This window comes from Scyliorhinus canicula, chromosome 7, assembly GCF_902713615.1.
Source record: "Scyliorhinus canicula chromosome 7, sScyCan1.1, whole genome shotgun sequence".
Classification (NCBI taxonomy): domain Eukaryota; kingdom Metazoa; phylum Chordata; class Chondrichthyes; order Carcharhiniformes; family Scyliorhinidae; genus Scyliorhinus; species Scyliorhinus canicula.
Window position 1 is genome coordinate 10,562,492 of NC_052152.1, and position 12,185 is coordinate 10,574,676.

At 49.6% G+C, this 12,185-nt stretch overlaps 1 protein-coding gene across 6 annotated transcripts in view; it reads right to left on the minus strand.

The window, feature by feature from the left end:
• Positions 1-10,342, minus strand: part of c7h21orf91 (chromosome 7 C21orf91 homolog) — a 50,115-nt gene extending 39,773 nt beyond the window's left edge. Inside the window, exon 1 of one of the 6 annotated variants that reach the window (XM_038801384.1) lies at positions 9,895-10,342. Coding sequence is in view for 2 of the 6 variants with exons in the window: in XM_038801382.1 (XP_038657310.1) it covers positions 2,480-2,493 (14 nt within the window). In the remaining 4 variants the exon portion in view is untranslated. Of the gene's footprint in view, positions 1-2,389; positions 2,633-2,927; positions 3,107-9,894 lie in introns of those variants that run through there. The other 5 variants (XM_038801386.1, XM_038801382.1, XM_038801387.1 and 2 more) reach the window with 5 other exon arrangements.
• Positions 10,343-12,185: the final 1,843 nt, after the last annotated feature.

Below are 12,185 nucleotides of genomic sequence, written 5' to 3' on the forward strand. Positions count from 1 at the left end.
CATGAGGCACACAATTGAACACGATACTCCAGCTGGGGTCTAGTCAGTGGGTTATGAAGGTTTGGAATTCCCAGATTCAACTGTTTTTAGGGGAGAGAGTTGCAGATTTCCACTGTAGCCATCTGGGATGGCCACTTCCAGCATATAAAATGGACACTCGCATTGCATACAGGGAAAAATGGACAATGTAAAGTAACAAGCAGGCACAGAGCCTGAACGTATATTTAAAAGACAGACTGCAGACGGAACCAAAACTCTTGGCTGACTTGCGCATTGATGGCCCAACTCTGATAAACAAAGACTCAGGTGCTCAGGTAGCCGATACCGTCCCAGACATTCCAGCGCCACTACCCCAGCAAGAGTATACAAACAAAGCAAGGCCATCGGCCACGCCCAGCCATCAAGGCACATACCCTTTTATTGGCTCAGATCGATGGCAGTGATCGACAAGCGGCCCAATTAATTGGGGCCAAGGTTAAGGCCCGACTAAAAGCCCCCCCCCCCCCCCCCCCCCCCCAGTATTAAAAAGGAAACCCCGCCACATGTTCAGCCTCTTGGATTCGGCTCTCAACTGGGGAGACCCTTCCACTAGCATCACCAGAAGCAGTAAGTTCAAGGTCAACGCTCGCTACCAGACGGACAACCTTAGCTGTACTCCTGTTACCACTTCGAACCCAACAGCCTCAGATCCGAACAACGGCCATTGTTCCTCTGACCTAAGTGGGCACCCGAAGTTAAGTATAGGTGTTAATGATAGACATAGTTTGGCCTGTAGTGTTATTGTGCATGAGTAAATCATACTGTGTGTAAAAACAGTAGCACTGACTTTGAACTAACTAACTGGCGTATTGTCTCTTTGATCGGTATTTGGTTGAACCATGTGGCTGTATCGAGAAATACCTGGCAACTCTGAAAGCATACTCATAATTAGGATTAAGAAAGGCGGCCTTATTAATCGCTAAACTGATAGCCACAAAAGAGAGCAACACCACTTGGGGTGCTTTCTGATAACATCTTTCAATGGCCTTGCTCGAATTAGAAATTATGCTTCCAGAACAGATAGGGAAACAGGATGCTAAACTATTTATCCATTTCCGTAAATAGGGCAGGAGGAGCTGCTGCACACATCTGGAGAAAGCCACCTGATGCCCATGACCTCAGAGCAAGAGTTTGATACTTTAATTTCCCCTTTCAAAATAAATTCAAGCAAGCCAAATCAAAGAGTTACGCAAGAGGCAGGCAGCCTGGCTTTCAGACAAGCCCAAGACATCACAACAACGACAAGACAACACTGCTAAGCTAAATGTTGTTTTATCTCCGATTCAGCTGCTCGCACAGTATTTCTTTGAGTTGGGCTGAAGAACTCACGGCGACATCTCCTAACCGACTCGAGTACTACGACATGCCTCACTGAGGTCCCAAGACATGAGCCACAAGGTTGACGAAAAACCACAAAAGAAGTGTGCGACTGATTTGGCAAAACAACTGGATCTCGACGAGAAAGGCGGTTACGGCACACATGGTTTCAAACATGCGTTCCAATATTGGGAAGGCCAAAGCCATTGTTTTTGGAGCACGCCACAGACTCGGATACCTTCCCACTGCCCCCTCACCACACTCCCCCCCACCACACTCCCCCCCCCCCCACCCCACCCCACCCCCCCACACCTCCTCCCCTTCCCTTCCCCCAACCCCTCCCCTCACCCCCTCCCCTCCCCTCACCCCCTTCCCCCCACCCTACCCCACCCCCTCCCCATCTCCCCGCCCCATCCCTCCCCTACCCCCAACCCCTCCACTCCCCCGCCCCCACACCTCCCATCCCACACCCTGGCCATTGCAAGACTTGCATTCATATAGCACCTTCCACAAACCTCAGGACTGACCCCCAAACCGCTCTGCACGCCCGTGAGTTACCTTGGGTTATTTTAACCACATTAAGGGTGCTACTCAAATGCACATTGCTGTAAAGCTACTCGGTATCAGCTCAACCACACAAGCTGGGTTCAGAGCCACAGTGCAGATAAAACAGAAACACCCGACACCCATCCCCGAGCCGAGGTCACCCATTCCCGAGCCGAGGTCACCCATCCCCGAGCCGAGGTCACCCATCCCCGAGCCGAGGTCACCCATCCCCGAGCCGAGGTCACCCATCTGCTCCAACAGTAAAAATGTTCCTTCAGAAACAGAAACCCTGTAATGTTTTCAAACAGAAAGTACAGGGCCAGTCGCATTTGGAAGCTTTGAAAAGTTAAATCAAATAACCCCACAGCCTTTTTATGAAGAGCAAACAGCCCCAGAGTAACTGACCGCTCGCTGTAACTCCAGCCCCTCTTGCTCTCTGACAATGTTCCACCGTGAAATAAAAAATCATGAAAGTTGAATCCCAGACCTGTCTCGCCCCATGTAATTTCTGGATCCGCTTGCCCCGACTTGTAAATTATATCCCTAGCTACAGGCCAACTGTGCTCAGACAAAGTACCTCATCTCTGTCATTACGGGAGCTTCCAGCTTCACAGCAGCTTCACAGCAGCTTCACAGCAGTGCCAGACAGCTTTCCGTAACCTCCGTCACACAACCAGAATGTGACCCGTAAACAGCGCTGGTGTCAGTAGCACCTCCCCTACCCACACTGAACCACTTCCTCCATCCGCAATGCTCGCCTTCACTCCTACTCGTCAAACCACATGAGCCGCCGCCCCCCCCTTCCTCCTCCCTGCTTCCCCTCCCCCACTCCTCTTTCTCCCCCCCCCCTCCCCACACTCCTCCTCCCCCCCTCCCTACACTCCTCCTCCCCCCTTCCCCCCACTCCTCTCCCGGCACCACCCCCCCCCCCCCCCCCCCTCACCCTCCCCAGCCCCACGTTCCCCCTCCCACTTTGAAGATAATTACAATTACAATTTGCAGTTAAATGTTGCTCGGGAACTCACCTGCTGCGTTGAGCTCTAATTTAATCCATTAACTTCAAAAGCTAGGCGCTGAGCCCTTTCTGCCGGAGTTGTAAAACACTAAGTTTCTGGCAGCTGCCAGCCCCATTCAGTCTGTTTGGGTTTATTAGTGGACTGAATGGTGCTTCCATAAAGCCCGGTCTGCCTCCGTGCCACTGACTGTTTTGTTGAGCGACCCCAGTTACTTCTCCCAACTGCAATGAAACCCTGCCACAAATTGGGCGTGCAGAACTCCCACCCCACCCGTCCCAGTTAAATTGCTGCAGAGTTACGGAGAAGGAGAAAGTAAAAGTTAACAAGGATGATTTAAAAATGAGGTGTTCAAAGCAATGATGGGTTTGAATGGATTAAGCGAGGAGTAACTAACAAAGGGATTGGTAACTGGAGGACACAGATTGAAGGCAAAGGCTAAAAATTCTGGAGATGGGGATTGGGGGGCTGGTGGGGGTGATATTTAAAAAAATAACCTTTATTGTCACGGATCGGCTGACATTAACACTGCAATGAAGTTACTGTGAAAATCCCTGAGTCGCCACATTCCGGCGCCTGTTCGGGTACACGGAGGGAGAATTCAGAATGTCCAATTCACCTAACAGCACGTCTTTCGGGACTTGTGGGAGGAAACCGGAGCACCCGGAGGAAACCCACGCAGACACAGGGAGGACAGGCAGACTCTGCACAGACAGAGAATCGAATCTGGGACCCTGGCGTTGTAAAGCAACAGTGCTAACCACTGTGCTAGCATGCTGCCGGCGGCGCACTTTAAAAAAACCTATATATAAAGAATATGTTAAAAAGTGAAGTCATTCTCTGCCTGTCACAGACAAACACCACAAACCAATCTCCCCACACCCCTTATTGTCTGCTTGCATTTCTTCTGCCGCAGAGGCTGGTTTAGCACAGTGGGCTAAACAGCTGGCTTGTAATGCAGAACAAGGCCAGCAGCGCGGGTTCAATTCCCGTACCGGCCTCCCCAAACAGGCGCCGGAATGTGGCGGCTAGGGGCTTTTCACAGTAACTTCATTGAAGCCTACTTGTGACAATAAACGATTATTATTATTCATTACATTGACGGACCTCGAGATTCCTTTGCACCACTTTTCAGGGTAAGAATTTCCCATGTTTCCCCTCCCTCACTGCTGTTCTGAGTAAATACTGACAACTCTTCTGGGTCCATCTTTCGTTTCTCGACTAGCCCCATTAACAGCCACCTTAGCTCAAACCATCATCCCGGCCTTCCAGCTTATCACAGACCAGAGTTCATACAATCCTTACAGTGCAGGAGGCCATTCAGCCTTTCGGGTCTGCACTGGCCCTCTGAAAGAGCAGCCTACCTAATCCCACTCCCTCGCCCGCTCGCCATAACCCCACATTCCCCCCCTAACCTTTTCCAAGCATTTTCCAAGATGGCGCGAGGCGACTTCTTGCAAGCTGCACCCAGCATTGCCTGACAGCGCCAGTATCAGGGTGTGTGCTAACCACTGTGCCAGCTTTTATCCATCGACCCCTTTACCACCCCCCCCACCCCCCCGCACCTTTCCTTTCCTTGCTCCGTACTGGCTTCAGAATCTAGCATCTTCCTAATCTGATGGAAGGCCCCTGACCCAGAACATTAACTCTGGGTCCTCTCTCCATAGATGCTGCCTCATCTGGTTAGTATTTTCTTTTCTCTCAGATTTCCAGTATTTCGCTTTCCCCCCAAAGGTAGAGGAGTCTAAAACTAGATTATGGCCGCGATTCTCCGACTCTCCGTGCCAGAATTGCGCCCGGCGCAGGAGCGGAGAATAGCCGTTTACTCCAGACATCCGGCACGACGGCGCTTCCGCGATTCTCCGTGGACCCGCCAGTCGCACGCGGTTGTTGCGGCAATGCGTCACGGTCGATTGGCCGAACTCCTGCTGGCGTGGTTTACATCTGGTACCATCCGGCGGGAGCTCGGATCCGCGGTGGCAGTCCTGGTTGGGGGGGTGGTGGGGGGAATTTTACTATCGGGGGGGGGGGGGGGGGTCCCTCAGCGGTGTCCATGCCCGTGATCGTGGATCACCGATCGGCGGGCCATTGCGATCTGGGGTGGGATCTACCTTCCTCCGCGCGGGCCAGCTGTGTGGTCGCCATGTTGGCGACACCCGCACCGAAGTGGGCTGCCACGCGCATGCGCGGACCCGCTTGCGGCTACCGTGCCTACGCCCTGCCACGCAGTCTGGACATCAGGGCCCCGCCGGCAGCCAGAGCTGCGGAACGCATGCCGGGGCCCTGCTAGCCCCCTGGAAAACGGAGAATCACCCCGGACTTTCGACGAAAAAGTCCGGAGTGTTTCTTGCCCGTTTTCCGGCGGGCGTGGGAACTTAGTCCCCAAAAGGGAGAATCCAGCCTCATATGTTTAAGGTGAGAGGGGGGAGATACAAAAGAGACCAGGGGGGGAAATTTATTCACACAGAGGGTGGTGAGTGTCTGGAATGAGCTGCCATAGGCTGTGGTAGAGGCAGGTACAATTCTTTCCTTTAAAAAGCAGTTAGACAGTTACATGGGCAGGGTGGGTATAGAGGGATATTGGCCAAATGCGGGCAAGTGGGACTAGCTTAGTGATAGACACTGGGCAGCATGGACCAGCTGGGCCGAAAGGCCTGTTTCCCTGCTGTAAATATCTATCACTCTCTGTAACAACAGTGGAGGCCAACAATGACATCACCGAACATAATCAGTGGAAAGTACGGAAGTGAGACTTTTTCGGAAAAAACAAATATGGGGAGGATGGGGGTGGGGCACTGGAAGTACAAATCCCAAGTCACTCACTATCCTGATTTGGAACTATATCACCGTTCCTTCGCTATCGCTGGGCCAAAACCCTGGAACTAGCCCCCCCTCTAACAGCATTTTGGGTGTGCCTACACCACATGGATTGCAGCAGTACAAGAAGGCAAGTTCCTGGCAAGGGCAATTAGGAATGGGTAATGAACGTTGGCCTAGCCAGTGAAGTCCACATTCCATAAATGAATTTTTTTTAAAAAGAGAGGTAATTTGACCATCACACCTTGCTGAACATTCCAAGACTGATCCCATTGTGCATTCCTCCACTTGACATATTTATCCTCTTTTCCATTCATGAAGGCTGTGCTATTTCCATCAATCAGTGGCAAAGTGTTCCAAATGAGGATTTTAAACAGATGATCTCTCAACCCTAACTCCCCAACCACCCACCGTCTGTCGGCCTTTCATCTCACCATTTTACTAAGAAGTATACAAAAATTCCTAGGTGTGCACATCGCCAATCATCTGACTTGGTTGACCCATGTCAATGCTATCACCAAGAAAGCACAACAGCGCCTGTACTGTCTCAGGAAACTAAGGAAATTCAGCATGTCCACATTAACCCTTACCAACTTTTATAGATGCACCATAGAAAGCATCTTATCTGACTGCATCACAGCCTGGTATGGCAACTGCTCAGCCCAAGACCGTAAGAAACTAGAGAGTCGCAAACACAGCCCGGTCCATCACACAAATCCATCCATTGACTCTGTCTACACCCATCCGGGTTATTCACTCTTCCATCGGGCAGGAGTTACAAAAGTCTGGAACACGCACAAACAGACTCAAAAGCAGCTCCTTCCCCGCTGCTACCAGACTCCTGAATGACCCTCTTATGGACTGAAATGATCTCTCTACACATCTTCTCTACTGCTGTAGCACGACATGCCGTATGCTTCACCCGATGCCTGTGTGTATGTATTTAAATTTTGCATTTATCGTATGTCCTATGGTTTTTATGTCTGCGGCAGCACAGTGGTTAGGACCGTTGCTTCACAGCGCCAAGGTCCCAGGTTCGATTCCCAGCTTGGGTCACTGTCTGTGCGGAGTCTGCACGTTCTCCCCGTGTCTGTGTGGGTTTCCTCCGGGTGCTCCGGCTTCCTCCCACAAGTTCCAAAAGACGTGCTTGTTAGGTGAATTGGACATTCTGAATTCTCCCTTTGTGTATCCGAATAGGCGCCGGAATGTGGCGACTAGGGACTTTTCACAGTAACTTCATTTCAGTGTTAATGTAAGCCTACTTGTGACAATAAAGATTATCTGCCTGTACTGTATGCAGAACAATACTTTTCACTGTGCCTCAGTACACTTGATAATAAATCTAAAGGTTAAAGCTCACAAGGAATGACTATGTATATAATGACTAATAACAGTGTCTGTTTACTAATCAGGAATACAATTAGTTACATTTGAATTTCCAATTAACCCACATGTTGTGCTGTCTGATATGCTGGACAACCCTGACGAAAAAAACTAACAAAACAGTTCCTGTTGTCCAAAGACCAAGTCACACAAAGTGCTTTTATATTAGGACCAGAAAAGTACATGTTTGTGTTAATCGGCAGCTCCCAGTGTTTCAGACATTTTGACATGCAAGCGCTGAATAAATAGATGTTCTTTAACCCAAGTCAGATATGAACAAGCCACAAAAACGTCTGCACAACCAAGGCACACCAGAAATTGATGAAACGTCTGTTTGCTTCCAGAAAAAAAAATACAGCTCACAAAATTCTGTTTTAGTTAAAAACTTCCAAGGTCAGTCAATTCAAATGGATGTTGGTTTGCAGCTGACAACAGCACGATGGAAGTGTGAAATATATCGTACTCTGGGAATTAAGTAATGGAAACACATTTAGCGGAATTCAATTACTGACCCCCTTTTAAAGCCATGTAAATATAGAATGCAAGGCCAACACAAGAAAAAAAATAGAAAGGCAGATTTCCTGATTTATAGAAAGTGCATGGCACCAAAGGAGGCTTTGACAAAGAGTCGTCCAGACTCGAAACATTAGCTCCCTTCTCTCTCCATAGATGCTGCCAGACCTGCTGAGATTGGATTGGATTGAATTGGATTTGTTTATTGTCACGTGTACCGAGGTACAGTGAAAAGTATTATTCTGCGAGCAACTCAACAGATCATTCAGTACATGGGAAGAAAAGGGAATTTTAAAAAATACATAATAGGGCAACACAAGATATTCAATATAACTACATAAGCACCGGCATTGGATGAAGCACACAGGGTGTAGGGTTAATGAGGCCAGTCCATAAGAGGGTCATTTAGGAGTCTGGTGACGGTGGGGAAGGAGCTGTTTTTGACTCTGTTCGTGCGTGTTCTCAGACTTCTGTATCTCCTGCCCGATGGAAGAAGTTGGAAGAGTGAGTAAGCCGGGTGGGAGGGATCTTTGATTATGCTACCCGCTTTCCCCAGGCAGCGGGAGGTGCAGATGGAGTCAGTGGATGGGAGGCAGGTTGGTGTGATGGACTGGGCGGCGTTCACGACTCTCTGAAGTTTCTTGCGGTCCTGGGCCGAGCAGTTGCCATACCAGGCTGTGATGCAGCCCGATAGGATGCTTTCTATAGTCCATCTGTAAAAATCTGTAATGCAAATCTGTAAATTGTCCAGAATTTTCTGTTTTTGCATCATCGAGCAATCATGGTTTTATTTCGGTTAACAAATTTGAACAGATCATGGACTGAAGTGCATGAACACTGTCCACAAAAGCATTTTTACATCTCCAAGTAAAGAACAGATTTGCATTACACCTCACCTTTCACAACCTCAGGGCAGCCCAAAGCATTTGCAGCTACTGGAGTCCTTTTGAAATGAAGCCACTATTCTTTTTCTACCCCGCGCTACCCCCAACACAAAAAAAAAGAAAATACTAAATTGCCTCAAATTTAAAAAAACACTTTACAAAACATTTCAACTTGAAAATTACAGAAGGCCAAATAACTTCAACGGTTCTCCATGCAGCATATCCACTGAAGGGGACTTAAACAACTGCAATACTCTTGGTATTTACAACAAACCACCATTCTCATGTAAAACACAACTTGTACACAGCAAAATCATACAAACAGTACCATGATCAAGATCACATCATCTGATCAATTTTTTAAGTGATGGAGGATAAATATTTGCCCAAGACACAGGGAGGACTCCCCTGATTCTGGTTCAAGAATTCTACAAACTTACATACGTGTAAATAAGCATAATACTACGGGTGCTGGAAATCTGACATTAAGACAGAAAAGGCCGAATAAACTCAGCATGTCTGGCAGCATCTGTGGAGAGAAACAGAGTTCACATTTATAGTCTAAATGAGCCTTCCACAGGATAGTTATGTAGGATGGTCATTTAGACTTGAACCATTAACTCTGGTTTCCCGCTAGAGATGTTGCAATATATACATACGCACATAATGTAGCTTAGCACACAAACAGCACTGCTCAAATAGTCTCAACAGGAAGGAGGGGAGTGGAAACCCTAAGGCGAGGAGGAAATACAACATGCAGGAGCTCGTCTACTAAATCAGGGGGTTATTACAGTCAGCTCAGGGGCGGCACAGTAGCACAGTGGTTAGTACTGCTGATTCAGAGCACCAGGGTCCCAGGTTCGATTCCCGGCTTGCGTACTGTCTGTGCGGAGTTTGCACATTCTCCCCGTGCCTGGGTGGGTTTTCCTCAGGGTGCTCCGGTTTCCTCCCTTAAGTCCCGAAATACATGCTGTTAGGTGAATTGGGCATTCTGAATTCTCCCTCTGTGTACCCGAACAGGCACCGGAATGTAGCGACTAGTGGATTTTCACAGTAACTTCATTGCAGTGTTAATGTAAGCCTACATGTGACAATAAAGATTATTATATACACAGTGCAACGGGGAGACAGTTTCACTCAGGTCAGAAGGGATGGAAATAAAACATAAAGCTGGGGGTGGGGGGAGTCGATTGTTTGAACAAGTTAGTCTGGCCCATCAATAAAGTTCTCTCATTAAACAGACATTTTAATCAGCCCAACTCAAATTTCTATCATGGAGAGCAAGATAGGGGTGGGGGAGGGAGATACTACTGTGCGGCTCGGAATCTCTCACACACACAAAACCATGCCAATCAATTGTCCCATCCAGAGTCTCTACTTACATGACTCTGCCGGCTGTAGCTGTGCTGCAGTGGCCCAGGGTTACACTGGATCCGTAACTCTGATACACTCTGTCCTCTCTGTGTAACACTGAATCACCCTCACTCTGATACACTGAATCCCCCTCACTCTGATACACTGAATCCCCCTCACTCTGTTACACTGAATCCCCCTCACTCTGTTACACTGGATCCTCTGTTACACTGGATCCTGTGTAACACTGGATCCCCCCTCACTATTACACTGTATCCTCACTGTTACACTGGATCCTGTGTTATACTGTATCCACTCACTATTACACTGTATCCTCTGTTACAATGTATCCTCTCTGTTACACTGTAACCCCCCTCACTATTATACTGTATCCTGTGTGTTACACTGAATCCCCTCTCAGTGTATCCTCTGTTACACTGAATCCCCTCAGTGTATCCTCTCTGTTACACTGTATCCCCCTCACTGTATCCTCTGTGTTACACTGTATCCCCCCCTCACTGTACCCTGTGTTACTCTATATCCCCCCCCTCACTGTATCCTCTGTGTGTTACACTGTATCCTCCCCTCACTGTACCATCTGTGTGTTACTCTGTATCCTCCCCTCACTGTACCCTCTGTGTGTTACACTGTATCCCCCCTCACTGTACCCTCTGTGTGTTACACTGTATCTCCCCCCCCCCTCACTGTACCCTCTGTGTGTTACACTGTATCCCCCCCCTCACTGTACCCTCTGTGTGTTACACTGTATCCCCCCTCACTGTACCATCTGTGTGTTACACTGTATCCCCCTCACTGTATCCTCTGTGTGTTACACTGTATCCCCCCCCTCACTGTACCCTCTGTGTGTTACACTGTATCCGTTCCCCTCACTGAGATACTCCGCGTTCCAGCAGTGAAGCCAGGGCTCCAGCACACACAGAGGGAGAGCGACGAAGGGGGGGGGGTCCAAATAAACCCTCACCCCCTCAGGAAGAAAAAGGTCCTCCTCCACATCACATCATTTATTGCATCAGAATCAGTGCAGAATCTTTTATCATTTCAATAACGTTCCAATCAGCCGGCCAGTCAATAGCTAAATCTGCTGAGTGACCACTCACCACCCCCCACCATTCCCGCGTTTGGTTGGATCCGACCCGCTGGAGCAAACCATTCTCCTGCACTTTCTAGGGGGAGGGCATTGCAAAATGCACATTTAAAATAGAAAGCGCAGAGAATGTAAATTGTTTTTTTCTTCCTCCAATTTATTTGCAACAATATATATTGTTATCTTTCTCCAGAGTCTGCATGCAGAGACCCGGGGTGATTTATTAGACATGTTGCCAGCGTCCAGAGCCTCCTCTCTGCTCCCCAGTGCTGTATTCCCGGCTCTGGCCCCGCGCGCTCCCTCTGTCGGCGGGCCACCGCCGGTGCAGCCTCACGGACGGGGCGCGCGCTCCCTCTGCCGACGGGCCGCCGCCGGTGCAGCCTCCCGGGCGGGGCTTTCCCAGCTGCTGTCACACCAGGTGATTGCGGGACTGGGTCAGAAAGGAACTTGGGGTTTCCCCCCTCCTGTCATCGCCAACAAAACTTCGGTTGCGTCATTTGGCTGGGAATTTCCTGGGGTTCCAACCCACATCCTTCACCAAGATAAAAGCAAATTACTGCGGATGCAGGAATCTGAAACAAAAAGAGAAAGCGCGAGGGACCGTCTCAGGAGGTCGGCCAGTGTCCGCGGGTTCGCGGGTCCGCAGGTCCGACAGTGTCCGCAGGTCTGCCAGTGTCCGCGGGTTCGCAGGTCCGACAGTGTCCGCAGGTCTGACAGTGTCCGCGGGTCCGCAGGTCTGCAGGTCCGACAGTGTCCGCAGGTCTGACAGTGTCCGCAGGTCTGCAGGTCCGACAGTGTCCGCAGGTCTGACAGTGTCCGCGGGTCCGCAGGTCTGCAGGTCCGCGGAGAGGATGGGAACCGACGGGCGCGATTCTTCCAAAACATTTCTAAATTAATTTGTGGCAGTTTTTTCAGGGAGTCGGCGAGTTCCTCACCGCTATTCAATGTCACTTTTTTGGGCCCTGGGGGTTTTCTCGCCGGTTTAACCCACACTGAGCTGAACTCCAAGATCGGGCCGCAATTCCGAATGGGTGACCCCCATAGAGGGCAGCACGGTAGCCTTGTGGTTAGTACAATTGCTTCACAGCTCCAGGGTCAAAGGTTCGATTCCCGGCTTGGGTCACTGTCTGTGCGGAGTCTGCACGTTCTCCCCGTGTGTGCGTGGGTTTCCTCCGGGTGCTCCGGTTTCCTCCCACAGTCCAAAGATGTGCAGGT